The 23314-nt window shown below is 42.6% G+C and overlaps 3 protein-coding genes across 4 annotated transcripts in view; 1 reads left to right on the plus strand and 2 right to left on the minus strand.

Annotated features, from left to right (window-relative positions):
• The window catches only part of LOC123973888 (minichromosome maintenance complex component 3 associated protein), a 32541-nt gene extending 32227 nt beyond the window's left edge, over positions 1 to 314 (minus strand). Inside the window, exon 1 of the mRNA XM_046054245.1 lies at positions 1 to 314. The gene's annotated coding sequence lies outside the window, so the exon portion shown is untranslated.
• ybey (ybeY metalloendoribonuclease) lies at positions 83 to 3043 on the plus strand. The gene is made up of 4 exons (XM_046054251.1): positions 83 to 632; positions 1833 to 1964; positions 2175 to 2243; positions 2704 to 3043. The coding sequence occupies exons 1-4, from the start codon at positions 423 to 425 to the stop codon at positions 2797 to 2799; spliced, it is 507 nt and encodes a 168-aa protein (XP_045910207.1). The 5' UTR covers positions 83 to 422; the 3' UTR covers positions 2800 to 3043.
• usp37 (ubiquitin specific peptidase 37) lies at positions 2998 to 23306 on the minus strand. 2 transcript variants are annotated; one of them, XM_046054248.1, is made up of 24 exons: positions 23135 to 23306; positions 22010 to 22247; positions 20814 to 20961; positions 18582 to 18670; positions 18367 to 18482; positions 18156 to 18233; positions 17526 to 17614; positions 17229 to 17322; positions 16783 to 16938; positions 15004 to 15135; positions 14673 to 14796; positions 14337 to 14584; positions 14110 to 14227; positions 13889 to 13968; positions 13052 to 13216; positions 12822 to 12875; positions 11067 to 11214; positions 10753 to 10972; positions 10351 to 10517; positions 9028 to 9088; positions 7193 to 7308; positions 6896 to 6965; positions 5016 to 5154; positions 2998 to 4707 (listed from the first exon to the last, which is right to left on the minus strand). In XM_046054248.1, exons 2-24 carry the CDS (start codon positions 22181 to 22183, stop codon positions 4620 to 4622), a joined length of 2874 nt encoding a protein of 957 aa, XP_045910204.1. In that variant the 5' UTR covers positions 22184 to 22247; positions 23135 to 23306; the 3' UTR covers positions 2998 to 4619. The 2 variants fall into 2 exon arrangements, with proteins under 2 accessions (XP_045910204.1, XP_045910203.1); XM_046054247.1 differs by having other exon boundaries at positions 18367 to 18500.
• Between the last annotated feature and the right edge of the window lie 8 nt (positions 23307 to 23314).

Below are 23314 nucleotides of genomic sequence, written 5' to 3' on the forward strand. Positions count from 1 at the left end.
CTTTCACAGCTTGTTTGCGATGTTGACTTTTTTTTTTGGTTCAGTTCAAAACATATTCTCCCACATCCGGTTCCGGTCCGACAAATCTATCGGTCCCCCCGGTCATTGCTAACGCGACTGCCCACGTTTCACTGCGCGAGTAGGCAAAGCCGCCACTTACAGAGAATATGTTTAACTTATCCTAACTCTACTGTCATGTCGACACAATCCAGAGAAAGCTTACATAGTCGGTTTCGGGGATCTCCATGTCGAACTACAGGACGCGGTGTCACCTTGAACACCGCTCGCCGCACACTTACCGCTGCCGCCACAGGTTCATCGCGGCAGGAGGCGGCTTGGTTTTAAAGTTCACCTATGTCTTCTCAAGATTGTCTTGAAATAGTCGTCTCGTTGGGGTTTTTTTTTTTACGCCGGATTTCAGAATGGGAGTAGTACTGCGGAATCTCCAAAAGGTGGTGCCTCTTCGCCGCGCCAGGCTGCGCAAGGACGTGGACACACTGAGGCACATACTGGGAGTGCAGAAATTCGACCTGGGCATCATTTGCGTGGATAACCGCAGGATTCAGCAAATTAATAACGTATATAGAAAGAAAAACGTGCCTACGGATGTGCTCTCATTTCCATTCTACGAGGTAAATATGACTAAATGCCAACATAATGGAAGCGACGTAAAATCAGGATGGGGTTTATTGCCGGGTACCATAGGTGTCATTCACACCGGGGACGCAGGGGACATGTCCCCACCACTTTTTTAAAAGCATAATTTATAATAAACCTTCTGAAATGTGGCTTGCAGTTAAATAACAAATGAAAATGCCTTTAGAAAGTTTTATTTGCACATCAAGAAAACATGCAATGTAATTAAAATATAGAAGAAACAAATGTGCATTGTCAGAAAAAAAAACCCCAAGCTACTGATTTATGAAATTACCCCAATACGTGCAGCACCAATTAGTAACTTCAACAACTTCCTGACACAGTTTCTTTTTGGCCAAGTTTTCTGTTCTCTCCCTGTGAACGTGACAAAAGAGGAGGGAAGAATAATTAAGGCCTGCATGTGTTGCCTCAGCAGGGATGATATTACAGGAGAAAAGCTGATCTACAGCAGAAACAGATCTGAAAGCAGCACAAAATGCCTGAGAGCTGCACTGACTTAGATTCTGTTTTATTTACATACATTTTGAAATGTAATGTGCAACCTGAATTTTGCATTTCCTTTTACATAAATAAAAACATTTCCACCATAAATTGGTGCAGAAACTCTCACCAGAATGCAGTTTAAGTCTTAAATGATCAAAAATTCCTGCGCCTATCTCAGCATTTAGGAAATCTTTAAAACAATGTTTTAAAGGATCTTTTCGTCTCGTGCTCATGAACCTTATATGGCGTATTGTGATGTTTCCTGAGTTAAGTGTCTCTAATCTGAGCCCTTATGTCCCGACCACTTTTCAACACAAAGTGACAAGTGAGTTTTCACACACGAGGAATTTGCCTTGGTATATTGGTGCTTTAGAACATACATATAGAAATATAGATCAAGTAAAGAGATCAAAAATTTAGTTATACAAAATAATACTAATGGGGAAAAAAGCAATGTGCAAAATTTAACAGTAAGCATAAAATAAATATTAGTGCAATGGACACAGATCAAGTAGAGCATTATTGTGTTCAGGGGTGTGTGTGTTTTTTGGGGGGGGGTAAGTGTCAGTGGGGGTCTCAGAGTCCTGGAGGAGTTCTTCGTCACCAGAGTTGAGGAAGAACTCTGTATTAATGATTAGGTTTGGACCTTTTTCAAATAATCACAGTTGAAAATGATAATTTTGTGGTTTTAGGACCTGAGACCTGGAAAGCTGCCCTGCCCCCTTCACAGAGATGAGCTGAACCTTGGGGACATTTTCTTGGGGGTCGAGTTTCTGATGAAGCAGTGTCAGGAAGAATCCCTAGATCTGCACGGAGCCCTCACCGTGAGTAGCTGCAGCACTGCACACCGTGATTGCAAGCCTTAGTCGTGGCCCCTCTCAGAAAAGCAACCTGTTGATTATTTGTTTCTCACATTCAGCTGTGTTCACTGTCAAGCGTTCAGATTTGCAGTGACATTTTCTTTCACGGTGCATAGTTGTTGTTGCTTTGACATCAGCTGGCTTTTATTGTTCCTCTTTTGCTTCATATTATAGGTTGTCACTGCACATGGTATCTGCCACCTGCTGGGCTACAGACACGAGACAGAGGAAGAATGGACTGAGGTTTGGAATCTTAATGTGAAAAACAAACTTCAACCAAATTACAAAGTGACGTTTCCTCACTTAGCTTCCACTGGTATGTGGACACGTGGATAGTTTAGCTTTTATGACTCCACATTTATTTGTATGTGCCTCCTCCACCCCAACACAACTGAGGTGAACGGAAATCTCTCACCGCTGAACAAAAACAAAAACCAATCAACGAATGTTTTTCCAGCAACACTTCCACGCCACTGTCATCCCTTTTTTTAAACAGACTCTCTCTTCGGTATTGCAATCAGTAAAATGTGTTCATAGCAGAACGGCAAACTCTGCTCACACCGTTGTTTTAGATCTGTTTGACTTGATGGCTTGTTTCTATGAAATGGTTGAATTACATTGTACTCTGAATCTGAATGTGCTATATTCTCACTGTAAAGAACCATAGGGTGTTTAAAAATGTACTGTTTTTGTTTGTTTCCAGATGCTGCAGAGGGAAAGCTACATACTGAGTGAGTACAACAGACTCACAGGGAGACATCTGGAGCCACTGACGAAGCGATGCAGTCAGGATAGGTGACGGTCACCTGCTCACTACGTGTACTATGGTGCTTCATATTGTTGTTCACAGTCCTGTTATCAGGTGGGACTACTGTTTTGTTCACTTTCATGCCCTCCTTCCTAACCAAACGTAAAGGACACGGTCCCACAAGCTGGGGCAACGGGACTTTAATCACCTGGCAGTACCCTTTTTCAAACATCAAATTCAAAGTCTGTGCACTTTCACTGGAATATTTTATTAAAATCTGCTTTAGGAAGAGTCATTTGTGTATGAAGGGTAGAAAAAGCTGTTCATTTTTACTTCACAAATACATCATACCCTCTTTACACTGCATTAGGGACAGGATGTTCAGGAGAGCGCAACGTTTAAGAAATGGAAATCCAAGGCGAACATAAAAAAGGAGAACCGATCTGTCATAATTGGGTGTCTGTTCATAGTGCAACAATACTGTACTTCCAGGAGTCAGCTGATAATAATGCACACTTCCTAAAAACAACTATAAAGATATTCAGTCCATACTGCTCCTTTATTACCCATGTCTTATAATACTATATTGTAATAGATTTTCTTCTATTGTGTGGGGAAAACCTTTAGTGTGGTCTGAATATGACCAGCTAGCACCGTGTTTCAATGCTTTCAATTCATGGTGCACTGAAATAGGGTTTAAATGTTTACAGTGATAACAAACAAACAAACAAAAAAGAGCTGTACAACCAGTGTTTAGTATTGGAACCAGAACACAAATAACAGTTTGCTCCACTCTATAATCAAACATGCCTGATAGGAAGTTGTTTACCAGGGTTAGCAGAGCTCTAACGGTGTTAAGTACTGTATACTGGCCTTAAGGATGACAAAATAAAAGACATTACGCTATAGCTAGCTTTCCTGGTGGTCTAGTATTAATGACTTCTATTTGGGCTAATTAAGATAAATCACCCCTATGCGGCAATAAATAGAAAATCTTGGCTTTTTATAAAGGAAAATCTGACTTACACATTGACAAACATTCAAAGACAAGGTTGTGCAACGTTCAAAGTAAAGCTTGTATACATATTTATAAAAGTTTTCTTGGGAGGCACAAGGTCAAAACCCCAAAATAATAAAGTGGGCTCTACTGAGAAAAGCTCAGTAAAAACAGGCTTAGTCAGTCAACTTACTGGTTAAAAAAAAAAAAAAAACTGTAATAAGGAGACAGCCACACACACAAATTAGTTCATAAGTCAAGCACAAAAAGCAACTGGGCAAACATCCACACACATTGTGACAGAAAGCTGATTTGAATTGACCAGTTTGAGCCAGAACACAAATATTGCACCAAAAGTACCCGCTAAATACAACAACCCTCTACCTCTATAATAGCTTATACTCCAACATAGAATATATCTTTATTTAGTTCATATGGGAAATAAAGGGTCTGCAAAACATACAATCCACGAAGCGCCAGCAGCATCTGGTGTTCGATAGTTGCTTTTAAGTGGAAGTCTGAAGTTTTTAGATTTTAAACAAGTGTATCAAGAAAACAAAGGAAAAAAAAAACCTTTACAAAACAGTTGTTTGATAAAATCATAGCAAAGAAAAACTCCAGCCCCAAAAACAAGGGAGGTAAAATTTGATCCACTGAACATTTGTATCTGCATTTCTGCTATCTTAAAGAGTCTAGACAGTTGAGCGCCTGTGTCGGCATTTAGTGATTTGTCGAGGAAAAGTGCCTGAAGACGACCAAAAAAAAAAGGACGGCAATCAGTAGTACTCAACGTTGAATGTTCAGAGGAGAGCTCAATCTACCAGGGTTCAGCTGTGGATGTGTGTTTGTCAGCGGCTGAGCAAAGCTGTAGCGCTCAGAGGGGCTGCAGGATGTTCCTTCCTGCCTCTGAAGTGGCGCTCGCTCCAGATCTCTCCATTTCAGACAGCTGCTCAAACACATCCCTGCGGAAACACAAGACAACGTGTCGGCCAACTCGCTCACGTAATGTCCTCTGGCGGGAACACACAAATACTGCTAAACGTAATCCAGTATGCTGTGTTTGGTGCGGTGACTCACTGAAATTACAAAATATTTTTGCATTGCATAAATATTCACCTTTATCCTTTTATAGGAATCACAATTTATCCAACACGAAAGCAAATGCGGCCTCGGCAAAAACAATTAAAATAAAAATCCCTGCCACATTGGGTCAAGGAGGCTGGTCAGGATCCAGCAGTTTCATTGTGGCCATAAATGTTGCTACACTCACTTGTGCATGTAGAAGAAGATGTATCCACTGCGGTCACGGTCCCGCTGGACCGCCGCTTCCTGTGTGCGTGACACGTCCAGGTCATTGTAGGTCAGCCACGACTGCTTCTTCATGTCATACACGTCGCTGATGTAATGGCCTAGTGTGGAAAAGATAATAATGAATGTGAGGACAGGCAGTGATGTGCCATGGTATGCCTAAAGTGTCATTTATACTTCTGCGTCAAATCACCTGACGCGCACCTCTCAAAAATGTAACTACACGTCAAGGCGACGCGGACTGTAAGCATTGTAATTGGTCTGCTGGGTAGCCTCGCAACGCCTCGGAGCCGACAGGAAGTGACCGTGCTTTGTAGTAACTTTTACTAGTGGCCAAAACGGACAGTGGATCGATATATTTGACCGTCACAACCCGAGTGAAATCAGAATGTGATCCACTCGGTCAGTAACATTTGAAAAGGCTTCACCAGCCGCGCGTATACAATTTTACCCCCATTCACGTTAGCGGAGCGCTAAACCGGAAGTTAGCCTGCTCGCCTGGCAAAAGTCAACACAGTGGACGCGGTAGCGCTAACGCCGACTAGCGTCTGGGGGTGTAATTGCAGAATGACAGATGTATAGATGGCTGGCTACGCACGTAGCCCCTAAGCAGGAGTATAAATCAAGCGTTGTCATTACAACCTAAGACAATACCAGGCGATTTCACTGGCCTGCTAAATGTTGTGCAGAGTGGAGGCAGCAGGTATGAATCTATTGGATCATCAAACAACTTGTAGTAAACTGTGACTATTTAAATGACTATAAGTGTAAATATCATGTCAGTGTATTTCTCTCGCCGCTGCGCTCCTCCAACAAACACCATCTGGCTCTGCCGCCCTTCACACAAAGCAATCTTAGTCCCTGTTGTCATCTGTGACGCCACGATGGTGGAACGAGCTGCTGCACGCCATCAGAGCGGGGGCGCCCCTCTCTGACTTCAAGAAAAGAAGTCCTCTCTTCCCAGAACACTTCCTCTTATAAAGACCTAACATGCACGTCCCTGTGCTCTTCTTACAATTCTCTTGTATTGATTCACTATTCGTGAACTCTGTTCAGGTAGTTTTTATTGCCACGGTTACTAGTGTCTATTGTCACTTGTAGATCTCCCACTTTGAGGCTTTCGCGTGAGTTGCGATAGCCTATCAGCGTTGATTTTCCAGACGTCACCGAGGGTTTCAAAGCGTTGTTTGGAGAGCACCAGGCAGAGCGAGGGATTGAAATGCCGCTAGCCGACGGAGGGCTGCTAAACTCAGGGGAGAAGTTGAGGACAGCGCATTGGGACAAATAAACCCCCGTAATCGGTCTGGATTCTGCTCTGACAACTACGCCGTTTACTCGCGGGAGGAGCTCAGAGTAAACTGCTTTTATTAAATCAGCTTTATTCCAGCTGCTGTTGTACTTTACTGTGAACAGGTTAGCATAGCCCTGATTCAGTCAATTCATATGTTTAACAAATCTGCATCATGTTTTAGTTATTTCGGTTTCAGTTTGATCCTTTTATTGCAATTAAATCACAGCAACATGTTTACTTTATGTTCATACAGCTGTAGTATCCGCGGGTTGTGTTTATTTGCGTTATAGCGTTGTGTGTGTGAACACTTGGCAGTTAGTCCAGCGATAAAACCCCCGCAAGGATTAAATTCACGTTTGGTCTGAATACACAGTAACACAGCACTTAAATCCTGGCACTCTCCTGGTCGGGCTTTACACGCCAACATTCAGTCTGACACCTCTAATGGCTTTGACGTGCTGTTTTGCAGAAGGGCATTAAGTTGCATAAATGTTGATACAGGATTTATCTACACTACGAACGGAGACACAAATACACACACAGGTGCTCACCAGAGGAGGAGCTGCTCCCAATGTGACTGACGACACTGATGAGTCTGAAAGAGTTGGCCAAGTCTCCGCTCTGTGGATCACAACGTTTATTAGCAGGTTCTGATGAATCAAAGTGGTTCATGAGAAATGTTAAGCCGGACTGCTTCTTTTGTACAATGAGGACTTTCACTTCAGTGTTTTGTAGTGCTTAATAGTTGCTTTTTAGTTTATTGTGAACTCTTTTTACTCATGAGTTAGACTGCTCTACTATTTGTTCAAAATTACAAGGCAGACATCTGGCAGCAGGATGTCAAGTACCTCAGCGTTCCTCTTCAGGTTCTCAGCCTCTGCTTCAGTGTACTCCATGTCCAGCACATCCTCGTTGCCAGAATCATCATCTGAGCACAGCAGCTCAGGCAGAGAGTTGTTAAACTCTGTTGGGTGACAAGGTGAGGTATTGATACAGGTTCAGCATTTTTCACAGCACAGTGAGTCTGATTGAACAGCGTCATCATGTGATGTTGAGAAGCAAGTGATGCTGAGTTTCACTTTGCCGTGATGTGGTCAACCTGGGGTCTTTTGTTTGTGTGAATAAAAGGAGATACTCGCACATCCAGCTGCCTCAGGTGCTGGTGAGTGTTGGAAAGGGTCTAGAGAAACAAACACTCTTACACTCTGCTCTTGCTCGGCATCACAATAGACTTTGTGACACGTTGTCTCACTTGTTCCTGTTTCTTTTCTTCTTCTTATATGTGGAATATAATGGAACAGGTTTTACACATGTTGTTGTCAATTACTGAGAGACACTCCCACAGGAGAATAACTATCCCAGACCTGTGCACACAGAATGGACGGAGCATCATCTATTTAAGTTGTGTTGTAAGAATAGTTTAAAACACTTTTGAAGAAGCTCCAGAGTAGGGAACAGTATCGCAACTCGAAATCTTTAAGGTATCGAGTAGAAACCAGACAAACCAGAACTTCAGTTGACACTTTTTGTAACCATATTGTGGCAAAAAAATTGCTTTTGTATGGTTTTATTTGCAGCCAAACACACAAGCAACACAACAAAATAGAGAAGAACATGTCTTTTTCGCTTATGTGCCTGCACCTGTATAAAAAAGGCTGCACGCGCTCAGTTTGCGCTGATTTTAACAGCCGCTCACCTTCGGCTGCGTCTCAGACGCGTTCGTCACTGTTGCCAGTTTCTCACCACAAGCTTGGCTTTCCGTTGGTTTCATGTTCTGGTGTCATTTAACACTTCTCTGGACATTTTTATTTGCTGTTCACATCACTTGTCACTGATCGATCGCTGCGATCCATCACATCAGTTAAAGGCTTTTGTGGCGCAGCAGCGATCAGCTGATTTTACTGACGGAGCCTCCGGCTGCGGCTGCTTCAGGTGTAGTCGGTTTGATTGGCTGGACGTGCAGCCTCTCTTTACTCTTTTTGTAAGTCTTTAGTTTAGTGACTTGTTTAAACAAACTCCTTACTCGTTTTATACCTGTGACTGTCGTTTTTGGAGGTTTGTGACTCACTCTCTTTCAATTCAGTTTATTGATCACAACTTATTTGGTCACTAAACTATTTCTCTCCTCCTCTCTCATTCAAATATAAAAAACTCCCAAGCTGTAGTCTTTCCCTGTATAATCTTACCCGTGAGGAGAACTAATTAGGATGAGGAGCGATACAGTTTCCCAATACTTTTATGTAAGTTATTTGTCACAAGAAAAAAATAAAAAAGATAACCTTGCTTGTCGATAAAAACAATAAAAATAATAATAGGCTACCAAATCAAGCATTTTATGCAAGGTATAGAATGAAGTACTTTCCTGGTATCTGTATGACTTTAAGGGTGCTGGTTTTGGTACTGGTATCGTAAAATATTGAATGATACCCAACCCTAGTCCAGAGGGACAGAAACGTTAGTAGGATGAATATATTGTGACGCTGAGCAAGAGCAGAGTGAGAGACCTTCATTTCTCAAGGCTTTATGAAAAAGAAACGCCAAAGTGAAATAAGAAACTACTTTAGCACACACACACACACACACACACTACTTCACCAGAGATGCTCAGTGATTTTGAGTGATGATCAGGACTCACGAATTTCAAGAGCCAGCTACTCAACGTTCAGTTCATCTTGCTTCATACCTTGCAAACTGAGCTCAGTGGCCCTCTTCAGATCATCATCCTCTCTCATCTCTTGGGCCTCCTGTACGGGGAGAGGTGAAGACAACGCATTACATTATTGAGATTTAGCATAAGATATTTCAGCATTGCATTTTCACTTAGGTCACGTCTGCTTGCTCATTAACTGCATGCTTCAGTGAGATCAATGATATTTAGAAAATTATAAAAGAGGACTATTGTAATGTAACACCAGCTCAGACTCAACACTCGTCATTAAAGGATATTTTCAGCGTTTTTAAACTCGGGGCCCCATTTTCACATATTTTGGTGTCAAAATGACTCGTAGGTACAAAAAGGTGGCCAGGGGCCAGGGCCAGTGAAAAGTAACGTCAGGACAGCTGAACTAGCAATGAAAACATTAGCATTTAAAAAAAATAAATCAGAAACTCAACATCCTGCAGCTGTTTTGGAGCTCATGGAGCGCACCGTTGTCAGATCTGTAGTTACGTGACGAGCGGTTGTCAAATGTCATTTCTCTAATCTCAATCAAACGGCAACGTCTGGGTCTGAAAGTGAAACCTTGCAGACGGAACCCAAACCTGCATTCTCTCCACCGGCCAGCAGGGGGCGAGTCTGCTGGTTGCAAAAAGAAGTCCGGTACCATTAGAAATAATGTTAAAGTGTTTCTACTTGTCAGCTGATTTATTCCCTCAGTAAACACTTTCCTGATGAGTTTATGGTCTCAGTCGCTAGTTTCAAGTCTTCTTCAACACAGCATGATGTTCATTTAGTAAATTATGATCCCGTTTAGAGGGGAAATAGACGATAATGCAGCTTATGCTTTTGGGCGGAACTACCTTGTGATTGACAGGTTGCTACCATGGCGACCTGTATCCGCTGCTCTGTGTTAACCTTTTTATTTTTTTTATAATTTTAACTGTGATTACATTTGAGTGTTTTTATATCCAGGATGTATTTAAAAACCGCTTAAACATGTTAACAGTATAACATAACTTATAAGTCTTTGGTTTTGTTGTAACACAATGTAATTTTGGGAGGGAGGGACAGTAAAAATTGTATTGGGGCCAGTAAGTTTCAAACCAACTGACCCGGTGGAGCCGGGAGCTGCAAAAAAGTTTAACGTTGAGCCCTGGACTGTTATTCGAGGTGTCTGACAACATCACAGAAAGGATCCCGGTGTGTCGCTGCAGGAAGACGACGGTGGAAATAAGGAAGAGGAGTTTGTTGTGTACGTAGAGGAACTGCTAGCACAACAAACTCCTCTCTCCAACTCTGCCTATGCAAACGAGTGTACAGCAGGTTTCACATGGCAGCTGAGCTTACATGCTCCTGGAGGCTCTGGGCCAGCGCCTGCTGCAGCTCCTGTTCTTCCCTCTCCTGATCCAGACTGTACTGCTGGACCCAGTCCAGTTCCCCCTGCTGCTGCACACCTTCTGGAGTCTGGTTCTCCTTGTTCTCATCCATTGTCAAGTCCAGTGAATCCAGCACATCTACACCAGATCAACAGACACACAAGCCTGTTCACTTAATACTTAATGACAATGTTACCTGAGTGTTTGTGTAAATGCAGAAAGCCACACTGATTCCAAGCAGCGTGTGCTAGCAAGACAACCGACCGATGCAGAGCGTCAATATATTTCATTATGCTTAGACTAAAGTAAAAATTGATTGCCCCCTGTAGAAAACTCATCTACTGAATGTCTTCACCTCATGAAGTTGGACTACCTGCAGGCTGTTTGATGTCTGTCTCCAGCAGATCAGTATGATAGGCCAGGTCATGGGCATCTGTGTCCCCAAAGCCTGTGTCAGGGCTGCTGGTTGGCTCATCCTCCAGGGAGGGTGGAGCTGACAGCCCGGCCTCTTGACGACTCATCTCCAGGACGGCTGCCAGCATTTCCTCATCATTTATGCCACTGAAGTCTGCTGAATCTATTGCTGCTCCCCGCTAAAAAACACACATGTAAAACAGCATGAAAAAAAACAGCAACAGGGACAAAAAGGCTGAATCATAATCGTTAGGGTCTGTAGCAAACGCTCACCTCTTCCGGTCGGTCATCATCGTCAGGCAGACAGCTGCTAAGGCGTCGCTTGCGGCTCGCGCTCACCTTTCTGGTAGTTTCTTCTTCACAGTCAGAGTCCAGGAGGATAGAGGTGCAGCTAGAGCTGGCCACTTTCCCTCCAATCCTTCTGCATGCACAGTGATTACATTTATAAGCAAACAGTGAAAAACCTAGTTGCAGCACACTTAGAGAAGAAAATCTAAGACCCCCTGTCATTAAAAAGCGTCTTGTTTCCAGATAGATATTATTTTAACCTGATAACATTTACACCTGGTTTTAATGTGCGTCTCCAGTGTCCACATTGAGATGCTCAAACAACTGAACGTCACATCTTCCCCTCGTTCATGTTAGGTCGAAAAAAAAAACTAAAGTGTATAATAATTTTCTGAACCGTCTCTAAGCCGGCTTTCCACCGTGGATTATACACCCATGTTTTCCTCCATCACGCCGATGTAACAGCTCAGCATAATTTCCTTGTGCTGCCTTTCTTCATAATGTGTTGACCTTCCCAGTATTTTAGTAGTTTAGACGAAGTCAACAGTGTGCGACTTCATGTTCTCTAGGGGTGTGACAATAAATCGATACGGCAATATATCGTTGTACATTTTTCCATGAGGCTGTATCGATATTCCAGCCCATCATATTCATACATATTAATATATAATAATAAAAAAATAGTGCTTTGACAGTTAGCTCAATGCTAACATATAATAGGAATCTCCATTAACATGCTAACGGACATTAGCATCGCAATTGCGAAAATACAATCTTAATATAAACTACACATTTTGCTTCACATGCTGAACATCCTGAGTGACACACTGTGCAAATACTTAAAGTACATGTTTCCTGAGCTCTGTGTGAGCACTGTCTTGATCTGCTGCTTCTGCACGCCAAACAGACCAGCTACAGCAACCCCAGAGGGTCAAAACTCAAACTCAAAATTCCCAGTGGCCTAAAAATACAGCTATCAGCAGGAAGAGAAAGGGCAGCACAACGCTGTGTCACCGAACAGTTATTAATATAATGTGATTAGACTTAGGTTGTACACAGCAATTTTTATTCGCAGTAAAACATTCAGTGAATTTGCATTTTATGGACAAATGTTTTGATAATAATTTTTCATAGCTGCTCTGTAGTTTTATTTACAGACGGAGCAGAATTGTGCTGTTTTCTAACAGTTTGGATTTGCAGCAAATAAATAGTAAACTTTGTGTTAATAGTTAGATATTGTGATGTGTCACTTAAAGGATTGTCAAGCGATACATTGATTATCGCAGAATTGCTGTATCGTATCGTTATCGTGAGCCATATATCGTATCGTGAGGTACCCTGCGATTTCCACCCCAAATGTTCAGAAACGGATACATTCAGTTCACCAAAAAACATGAGCATGTTAAATGAACAGCGCTCTGTATGGACACACTGCTTATTTGCGCCATCAAAGTTTAGATTATATTCTGCCCACATCATTGTTGCGTGTGGATTGACAATGCTTTTGCAATTACACTTGTGTACAGTGGTGACAATGCGTCCCTGACCACCTCCAGAGCTGGTTAGGCTGATTGGATCACAAGCCATCCTCAGTGGGTGCATTTACACCTGAACTTTCATGTGATCCGATCACCCAAAACACATTTTAATCCCAAGGTGGAAGAAAGGTGGCTCAAGTAAAAAGTACACTTCATTCTTTTTCTGTTTATTTGAAACTGTTGCAGAAGTAGCAGTACTTACCGGAGAGGTGCTGTGGAGGAGTTGACCAACTGTGACGTTTTGAGAGTTCTGGACCTTTGAGAACAACAAAGCTTAATTATTTATCTCAACTCTCAGCTGAAGGAGCCAAATCTAATGCATCCAGGTCAACTGCAAAACCCGGCTGAATGACTCGTACCTCAGGATGTATTTACCCACAGTGTGAAATTTCTACAAGCTATTCTTTATAGAGGGTGTTTAAAATGTCTTACATTGAGGCTTGGGAACTCCAGCCGAGACTAATAGGGGGTCGTGTGGATTCAGTGCAGTGGGACAGCAGGGTCAAGTACCGGGGAATCACCACCTGCTGGCCCAGCTTGCTGTTCAAAGACAGCTGAGCGTTAAAGCTGTACCGTTTCAGGTGTAGGATGAGCACTCTGTGGGGAGAAAAGATCCATCAGAAATCAAAAAGTAATTGGTCTCTGTTTATCAAGTGTCTAGGACCCTATTTTTACCACCAGGATGCAGAAAACACGAACAGAATCGCAGAATTTTAAACGCGAACTGTAAACAGAGGAATATCATGGAATCTGCCAAAATGTGGATGCAATTTATAGAAATCAGGGATTTCCTAGCATTGTTTAAAAAATATTCCCACAGCACTGTTTTGCTGTCATTTACGGGTGCTGCTTCTGTCCTCTGCTCTTTGTGTCAGTGCAACCACATCAGCAGCTGCAAGACACAAGACGCACCTCCGTCAGACCCACTATCAAGTAATAACCTACTGAATAGGGGACAATTCACAACAGGCTTACATGTATTGCAGAAATACATTTATTGTTGTCCCCTATTAAAAAGTATTTTAACATCCTACTGTTGCAATACATATGTTGTGAATTGTTCCCATAACAGGGCCTTGATTGTCTTATATTTGATGCTAACGGGGAAGACCGGATGTGATTCTAGCTGTAGCTGAGCAGCTAAGCGTTTGTTTGAAATGAAGTGTGCTTCTGCTCAACTCTGAATTCAACTTCTAGTATTTGGCAATGAGCGTGATAACTTCTCACGGTGCATGTGTATTTCCCTCTCAGTCGTCTCTGTGTAGATACCTGGGCAGTTTGCTGAATTTATGCATAACAGTCGCTGTCTTCCCGTTGCACTTTTCACACGAATACTCAATTTCCTCCATCTGCAAAAGGGAAAAAGTAGCACCTATCACTGCATATTCAAGCGTTATTTTGTAGGGATGGGTTATTTGCAAAAGGAATATTAACAAATGTGGTCCAAGATCAATCTTTCATTCTTTGACCTGTTTATGCAAAAGACTCACCCTAAAAAAGAGATCCAGAGAATCCTGCATAGAGCGAAGTGGGAGGGTTTTCTTTCTGCGTGGTAGGTCGATGGACAAGTCATTGAACTGCTCTCGCTTGGTCACCACCTCGCCACAGCTGCAAAACAAAATGAAGGTACAACACAACATTCATTTTCTCCAGAGCCACTAACAAATTTTGGATCGCCTGGGTAAATTTAGATGATCACGCAGGAGACAGGCCTCACCCTTTGCAGGTGATGGTGTGCTGCACCTCAAATTCCATGTTGACAGCCACAGGACATGTGTAGACGCGGGAGGTGTCCACCTCTTCACCAGGCTCTGCTTTGGGTGCTGATGACGTTGCCTCCTGGCCATTCTCACACACCACAGAGGACGACGAGGATGCCGCAGCTTCATTCGTCCAGCTCTTGTTAATTTTCTCCACATCGTCCTTTAACTGGTCCAAACACTGGCTCAGGAACTCATGAGCATCCTGGTAAACATATGCAACTTCATTTATTTTTTCCATGCACCATTAGACAACAACGGGTCCAACTGTTGATTCTAGAGGCAGATCTTACATTTTGCATGTTTCCAGAGAAACGCTCAGCTGTGGAGGAAATGGCACTCTTCACTTTCCTCAAGAGGTCCTTTTTTGTTTCTGGACAGCCCACGTCCTTCTTGACCATAAGGTGAGCAAAACGCCTGCAGTCAAAGAAGACATCAAAACAGACTAAAGTAAACATTTCTCTTTGTAACTTTTCAACAAGTATCCCCTAAACTGCAGCAAGACTTTTAAGAAGGTTATGATGGGGGGAAAAAAAGGGGGTCACAAACAAAACACATGAGCAAATCATTGTGGGGGCATCATGAATCAAGCAGATTGAAGGGAGACCGAGTTTAATGTAGTACCTGAGCAATGCATTGATGGGCACTTTCTTCCATGGGATGCTCTGCCTCAGCATGTCATTAGAGAAGGAGGGGAGGCTGAAGAGGGACTGCAGGATGGCATTCATGTAGCAAGTGTTGCCCAGGTTGGAGAATCTGCAATATATGAATCAAAGGATTTACACAATGGACGCCTCAGATTTCCAGGACTTACAGAAAAAATGGCTTTCACGTTATTACAAATGTTTATGTTGTAAATTATAAAAGCAAAACTGACTCTGACTCTGCAATCCAATCTGGGACTGGGCAATATGGCTCATACACGATAAAGATATTTTTAGGCTGTGTCACAATATATATCTTGATACACACATTTTGTCTAAAATAACATACTGTACATACTCAAATACTGCAAACACAATGATCTTGTAGAATATGATGCATTGCTTTAGAATAAAATACCCAACATTATATAAAGTAGTTAAAATGAGCTCATCCAGAGCAGTGAAATGCAATATACACATTAATGCAGCAGTAATATTATATCAAAATATATAATAGTAAAACACTGACATTTTACTGCATAATGATAACTTTACGAAAATTTTGATTTACTTTTGCTTAAGTTTTGGACCTCAACACTTCTTCCACCTCTCAGTCTATCTGCACCTGTGTGTTACCGGCCTAGCCTTCCCCTGTAAGGAAGGTGGTTTTGTGAGTAACCTGTGCGTGACGGAGTCTGCGGGTTTGTTGTGAAAGTGAATCTTCCCCGGTGTGTGGAGAGTAGTTCCGTTGCTTTAGTCAACCATAAAGTGTATAGATGAGCTCAGGTTGCAGTATAATTGTAACTGAAAGGCTGTGTGTTGTGTTCACTGCCACAGAAAACAAATAAAAAGTCCCGGTTTATGCAACGTTACTACGGTGTCTTCTACTCTTCATAGAGTTGGTTCAGACTGTGAAAACCTAGCTTAGTCAGCAGTTATGAGTCAGGCTAAAGTCAATTAAAACCGGAGGTTTCCCAGATACGTTTCGGAGCTGGAAGCCACGGTAGTATTTAGACTGATCAGATGATTAATTGCATTTTCTATTGGGATTTTTTTCCACCAAAGTGACTCCTTGCTGCCGACTAGTCAACTACATGTCAGCAGCGACCAGCAGAAACAGTGAAAATTTGAATGGCAATATGGTTCATCTGCTATATCACACATTTATAAACATTTGTATTAGGGCCCAGCCTTATACACTGACTGTGTATGTTTACATTTAGGTCCCGTCCACACTACTGCGTTTTCAAATTAAAACGGGAGACCTTTTGCTACGTTTGCAAAGCAGAAACACGATGCTACTGACAGGGTGTTTGATTTGGTATTTTTGTTAAAATATTTTGCAGATAACACTTACAGACTACACTTGTACTGTGCATGTCGCCGTATTTACTTTGCGACAACTTCCAGTCTGTTTTCCGCCGACACAGTTGCTTTAAACTCCCGTGTCACAGTAACAGTCCCAGCTCGTTATTGGTCCATGCAAAATAAAATCTGGTGCGGTTCTTCCTCCGTAGTACTTTATTCTTACGCCAAATCTTCTGTAACTACGGATCAGACCATCTGCTTCATGTTTACACCAACATGCGCACGCCCAGTGTACGTGAACGGCCGCTAGATGTGCGTTTTAATGTAGACGGAGATCAACTCCGATTCGCAGCTAAAACGCTGCTGTGGACGGAGATCGTATCCGTTTTAAAACTCTTGTTTTTAAACTAAAACGGAGTAGTGTGGATGAGCCCATCTGGCTTCTTCTTACCCTTGTAGTGGGGGCTGGGGCTGGGCCAGAGTGGAAGGCCTCTGCTTGTTCCAGCCACCGTAGTCCAGAGAGGGGCGTACCTTCTTGAAGGGAGTTGAGTGATTAGGCAGCATGAGGCTTCTCTTGGCTGTGGTGGTCTGTGCTGTACTGGATGGCCTGGGGGGGGATTTTAAGATTATACTGATGTGAATCACTGGCCTCATAAGGACCGATTCTTCAGATCAGATTTTGAAACTACAAATCCCAGCAACAATCATTAGCCAAAACTGTATACCCGTAAAATAAACATGTGCAATAAAGTGACACTATTCTACTGCTAGATGAAAAGGAGACGGCAGAATTATGTTTCACTGCACTGCTCGAGTATCCTTGTATGAAGAAGCAGATGTGTGCCGACCCCTTGCTTTTAACATTTTTCCCGCCAGGTGTCCACTAACGAAACTAACCTGTCCAGGAAAGAGTGGCTCTGGCTGTAGTCTTTAGTCACAGAGCGGCTACCGTAGAATGACGTTGGCTGAAGGGGAGTTGAACCCAGTGGCGCTGCGGGTAAGGAAGAGTTTGAATATACACGTTAACTTCCTATATCATCCTGTTCATTGTCGCAGAATTTGCAAAGGGTAGTTACACAAACTTCTCTAAAATTTCCAAGAGTTATGGATGTAAATAGGTACATTTAGGATGCAAGGAGAATTTAAGTTACTGAAGACATAACCAGCAGTGTACAGAGTTGTGTAGACGTTTACCTGAGCTCCTGTTTTCTTCTGCCTGCTTCAGCTTCTCTTTGCAGCTCAGTAGAAACTTCCTGGATGGATCCGAAGTGGCCTTGTTGTTGCTAAAAAAATGTGTAAATGTTTTATGGATGTTATCTGACTGTGGAAATAGTGGAAGAATTTGTAAAAAGATAACACACTATCTTTGTATGTACTTTGACCAACAATCTACAGATTTAAATTTCGCCAGTGATGGCCATAACACCAGGGGCGGCTGGCCAATAGAGGGTGACAAGTTAGTAGTCAGGAAAAATTCATTAGCAACAAAAGAAAGGCTTTAAAGTCAGGTGACATAGTATGAAGAGCCCACAAAGGGAGCAGGTTGGTGGATGAATGTGTCAGCTACAGGCCTTTCACATGGGAGATCAAGTTTCCTGTGTGACCCTGAAAGTTAATGATGACTGTTTGATGTTTTAACCGAAACCATCATCTTTTCCTACAGCTAACCGAATTCTTTCAAACACAGTGTTTGGTTTAGGCACCAAAACTGCTTGGTTAGGCTCTACTTAAATACACCAGTGAGATACTTTAGTCTATGTTTTGGTATAGCAAAAATAACTTTACTATCAGTTGAGTCTGAGTAGTGAGGCTTGTTGCTTTTACCTTGAGGAGTCATTTTCCTTGGGGTAGTCCTCAGTCAGGTCACTTTCAGAGTTAAGGAGTCTCTTTCTCTTCTCACTCCTGAAAAACAGTGACACAGGACAATTCATGTCTCCCAAGCCCAAACTGGAAACAAAACCAAAAACATTACATCTAAAAAATGACATGTGTCAAAGTTCTCCTTTTGCATAGCAAACATGAACGTCCTTCATACCTATTCTCAGAGAGTCCAGTGCGAGTGGGAGTGGAGGCAGCTCTACTCGGGCTACCCAGAGGCTTCCGCTGTGTTGTGTCCTCCCGACCTTCTGCACTCTGCCGCCTCGGTGTTGTCTGGAAGATGTTAGGAGTCTGGATATTTTAAGTGAAATGTAAAATGACGATGTCTAAACATTTTTAAGTTAAAATAAAAGTTTTTGTGTTCTTGCTCACCTGTCTCTCCCCCGTCGGACTAGTCTCATTTTTCATTGAGCGGTTCCCAAGCACACTGAAGTTTGCACTTCCATGGGATGATTTTAAAACTGCAAAATTAACAAAGAATAAGACCTCAGGACAAAGCATGTGAATTAAATGATTTTTTGAACTGTTCAGTTATGAATTTCCTTCTCACAAAAACAAATTATAACGTTTTGCATTAAAGAGGTCATATTCTGCTTTCCCCTCTCCTTTATTGAGTTATAAACCTTTTTTGTGCTGTAACAGGTTTGCAAAGTGAAAAAGCCTAAAGTCCAGCCCAAAGGGAGTTCCCATGTCCCACAGAAAACTCTGAACTGCCTGAAAACGGCTCGTTTGTAGTCCAGCCTTTTCTTCCGCTTTCTTGTGACGCCAGAAGAAAACACGCGTCACAATGCTCGCCTAAGCCTAGTTCACACTACACGATTTTTAACCTGTTTTGCCGGTCGGAGAGCTCGGCCACCGACAGGCTGTGATCGTGGGGAAATCAGCGATTGTTCAGCGGTCACTAGTTGTTATTTGTGAACTACTCAACGACGTATCAAAACAGCTCCCGGAAGCATCGCCGACACATCGCAGGTGCCAGCCAGATATCTAGCACGCCAAATATCTGTAGGAGTCGGCCGACTCGACATCCAAATTCAGCCAATGAGAGCAGGCAGCTACTTTTTCACCGCAAAACACTTTTTACTCCCTCCAGCTCTCTGTAGCTCAGACGATCCCACCACACAAGCTGTCAGCTCGTGTGGTGCGAGACCTCCTGTCACCGAGCAGTCGCCTAGTGTGAACGCCAAAATGACTTCAAGACTCCCGTCACAAGACAGCAAGTTGTGTAGTGTGAACAGCACATCGATCTGCCCACGCTGAAGTCTGCACGAGCCTCTAGCGGCTAGTCCGACACGCCCTCAAAAAACACTAGCTACCCTCCTGACAGTAAAAACTAAAAAACATTTTTAAAAATGTAGAGGTCATTAATTTGTCCGTGCCCAGAAGTTGAGACCAACTTATGAACTGAGGCTGTCCAAATCCACAGATGAACTGGGGGGAGTTTTGGGCCAACCTACATGCCGAGTTCCTTCAAACACTATGTGCAAGAGCATCTAGGACAACTGATGCTGTTTTGAAGGCAAAGAGTGGTCACACCAAATATTGATTTGATTTAGATTTGTTTTTTTTTTTTTACTCACTTTGTATTTTTGGTAATTGATAAACATAATCTATTGACATGTCATTGATTTTTCCACACCTGCCTACAACATTACTGTATATGATTGTTATTTTGAAAATTTTAAACAAGGTTTAATTTTATTTTTTTAATATCGACTTTTCTGCATCGAGACATAATCTCTCAAGAAAGAATCCCCCGCCCCTACTAACTGGACTGAAGTGATACTTGCAGATAACTTTACATTCTGTTGTCTCGCTGTGCACTTTTCGCCACTGAATGTTTATTTGGTCGTAAACCCTACGGTGCAGGACAAGACGTGTCTTCATGTTTGTAAGTTAATAAGAAGAAGACTCTAGCAGGAAAGCTAACGTGGTTGTCGATCAGAGTCTGTGGCTCGTGTTGTGTAGCAGGCTGCTTTCTGGCTCAGTGTGACCGCTGACATTACTGCTTTATGCAAGATTTGATATACGACTCGTCACAGCAAGAGGGTTCTGGATTTGTGTCCTGACTGGACCAAGGCCCTGGCTTAAAATCGGCGATGGCTGACAGACATCACCGGCATCATGATTGTAAAACCCATCCGTTATCACAGCAGCACGTCGGCTTCTCAAACAACTGAAACCAACATCTACACCCTGTGTGTTCACTGCTACTTTACCTGGTCCGTGCATAAAATATCCTCCGCGACTGCTCTTTATACTTAGGATGGGTTAAATGTAGACAACAAATTTCACAAGACATTGGCTGATTGTGTATATGACAATAAACGATTTGATATGCTCCGTTGAGATTGAAGAAATGTATGCCTGGAATGTATTAATGATCACCACACAAAGCTTGAGTGTGAGAAATTCTGTCCTGAAACTGTGTCAATCTGTAACAATTCAACCTTGAGAAATACAACTGACTTTACACTCTGCAAAACAATCAGTGGATACGCTAAACCATATGATCCCAAATAAGGAATCATGTTCCTTTAGCTTCCATCGTTCACTCTATCGTTCTGTGGACCTTTAATAAAGCGTCTTAAGTGGTGTAATTACTTGTCTTTCCCTTCAGCTTGTCCAGGTATTCCTTAGTCTTCTGAGCCAACGTCTGGGGCATCTTATCCAGGGTGATGACACTGCTGTCTTTCAAAGTCAGAATAATTCGGTTTGAATACTGGTTGATGCTCTTCACATTTTGGTTCAGCTGAGGGCAAAAATACAAGAAAGTCAAATTAATTTATCGATTGCAGCTTCATTTATTTCTTTTGTAAGTTTTTCCTATAAATAAAATCACCTCTGCATCCTTTATTAGCCCATAAGTGTTATTGTGAAATTATTTTTGCTTAGATTATAACTATACACCAACTCTTCTACCAATTAACTACTTAAATGAATAATATTTTTCCTCAAGCTAATAATATCTTGAACAGAGGAAAATTGACGAGGACAGAGCATAACGTCAGGAGGATCCTTGATCAACCCAGTCTGGTTCTAAATATGCACTACAGCAGCGATTCCCACACTTTCTCACACTAATCTCACTGCGTGACATGTAACAAACCTGGTATAAAAGTGTATTAGGCCTTTAAAAGTCATCTTTCCTCCAGCTCCCTCTCATCCAGCAATTTTTAAAATATATTTTGGGGCATGTTTTGCCCTTTATATGAGAGGACAGTGGACAGAGTGGGGAAAGACGAAGAGATATGGGGCGACATGCAGCAAAGGGCCGTAGGCTGGATTTGAACCAGGAAGTAAGGACTGAGCCTTGTAAACGGGGCACGATCCTCATCAAATGAGATAAACCCCAAATGTAGCACTTTCTCAAATGTTTTGCTCATTTTGTGTTTTGTACAATCATGTGCAAGGTTTCTTACAGAACTTTGTCTAGAAAAGCGGCTCTACACAGTCAACCACAGTACACGTTCAGTGTGATGTCCTCTGTTTTTACTCAGTTGTTCAATGTGTACTCCTTTCTGACTGTCAAGACAGCAAGCAAAAAACAACATTTCAGACCTTCAGTCTGTAAAATTCCTAACTCATCTTTCATGACTGCGCCAACACTTTAAAAAATGTGTGTTCGTTGGTGGAAATAGTCATAGGTGGAGCATCTAGTCTTTGTGGTGTGCTCCTTACTTGCATTTTATCATCCTTGGAATTGACAAAATATAACAAATTCTTCTGAATCCAAATCAGTGTTTTAAGCGGTTACAGCCATTATTGAATAAGTGCAAAGCTAACAAATTGAACAATACCTGGAAAGTTTTGGAAGCTCCGCCACAGCTGAATCTTAGACAGAGGTTGACCTTATTGTCCTTTTCCAGAATCTCAAAAGTTCCTTCTTTCCATCTGGTGGTGCCCAGGTCTATGCTGGTAAAGCGGATCTTGACTGCGCCACCGCTGGAGAGTTTAGGCACTGTGGTTGCCATGGCTTACTATCCAGTTGGTGCACTTCGGAGGCAGGGACTTAAATCTAACAGGATCAAACAAAACCTAAACAAGAGGGGAAATTAAATAAAGTCTGTCATTACAACTACAGTGTGCTATTTATAAACCACTCTCTGTCTAGTCTACATAGAGTGGTTTATAAATGTCATGTTTAAACCACATCACTGCCACCGATCATCCGTCCCTGCTGCCATTGCTCCATAGAGAAATGACGTTAAAGTACCGATTTGAAAGGAATGATCAGCACGAGTATTGCGTGATTTATTAAAATCCCAAAGCACCTGCAAATTGGAAGTTCGTGCTAACGTACTCGGCCAAAAAAAAACAATAAATATTGCAATGAAGTTATCCCGGTGCGGCCAACGCTTCACCACTGAGGGCTTGTTGAAAGTCACAACAAACTCCCAAGTCAAGCACGGGCAACGCAGCACAACAACACGGGCACTAAATGTTAAACGGCCTATTTAAACATGGATGACACACATTTCGCCTTCCAGGAGCGAGAGTATCACAAAGTGGGGACACTCACGACACTTATGTTAGCTGGCTAGCGGTTCCGTGAAGAACCAATGAAGCCTGGTTTGCGTTAGCCACCAAACTAGCCCAGTGGCCAATCTATTCCGCGGCAGCACAGACGAGCTTACTAGGTGCACGACCTTCCTCCTAGCTTTATTCTGACAAGACGAACAGTCACATACGTGCGCAAGACCAGCAAAGTTACTAAGAGCCGGCCAGGGTGACACTGGAGCGAAGCAGAGTGTCCGGGATGCTGGTAATGTCGCCCCTTCATCTGCAGATGCTGAATGGATGGATGAGGCCGACGTTAGCAAATCGGCTAGCGGGAGCTAACGTTAGCTAACTGGCTAATTTACCTGCCTGTAATTTGGTGATGAAATCTGTCACAGTTTGATTACATCGTCGCGGTTCTTTACCTGTCGGTGATATGTGCTCGTCTCGAAACTTTTAAATCACAGTATCGTTTCCGTAGGTCCGCGCAGGGCATAAAGTTTGTTTAGCCGGCATTCGCCTGCTCTCCGGTACGTATGTTGTTGACAGCGGGACCCGCACTCTACGCGTCGCAACGCCGTGCGATGATGGCGGGAATGTGAAAA

This window comes from Micropterus dolomieu, linkage group LG07 (assembly GCF_021292245.1).
Source record: "Micropterus dolomieu isolate WLL.071019.BEF.003 ecotype Adirondacks linkage group LG07, ASM2129224v1, whole genome shotgun sequence".
In the NCBI taxonomy this organism is placed as follows: domain Eukaryota; kingdom Metazoa; phylum Chordata; class Actinopteri; order Centrarchiformes; family Centrarchidae; genus Micropterus; species Micropterus dolomieu.

Coding starts and splice junctions, on each gene's coding strand:
- ybey (XM_046054251.1), top strand. CDS start 423: ATGGGAGTAGTACTGCGGAATCTCCAAAAGGTGGTGCCTCTTCGCCGC. Junction 633..1,832: donor TCTCATTTCCATTCTACGAG/GTAAATATGACT, acceptor TTGTGGTTTTAG/GACCTGAGACCTGGAAAGCT. Junction 1,965..2,174: donor ATCTGCACGGAGCCCTCACC/GTGAGTAGCTGC, acceptor TTCATATTATAG/GTTGTCACTGCACATGGTAT.
- usp37 (XM_046054247.1), bottom strand. CDS start 22,183: ATGGCAACCACAGTGCCTAAACTCTCCAGCGGTGGCGCAGTCAAGATC. Junction 14,585..14,672: donor TCTCTGGAAACATGCAAAAT/GTAAGATCTGCC, acceptor TATGTTTACCAG/GATGCTCATGAGTTCCTGAG. Junction 4,708..5,015: donor ATCTTCTTCTACATGCACAA/GTGAGTGTAGCA, acceptor GTGTTTCCGCAG/GGATGTGTTTGAGCAGCTGT.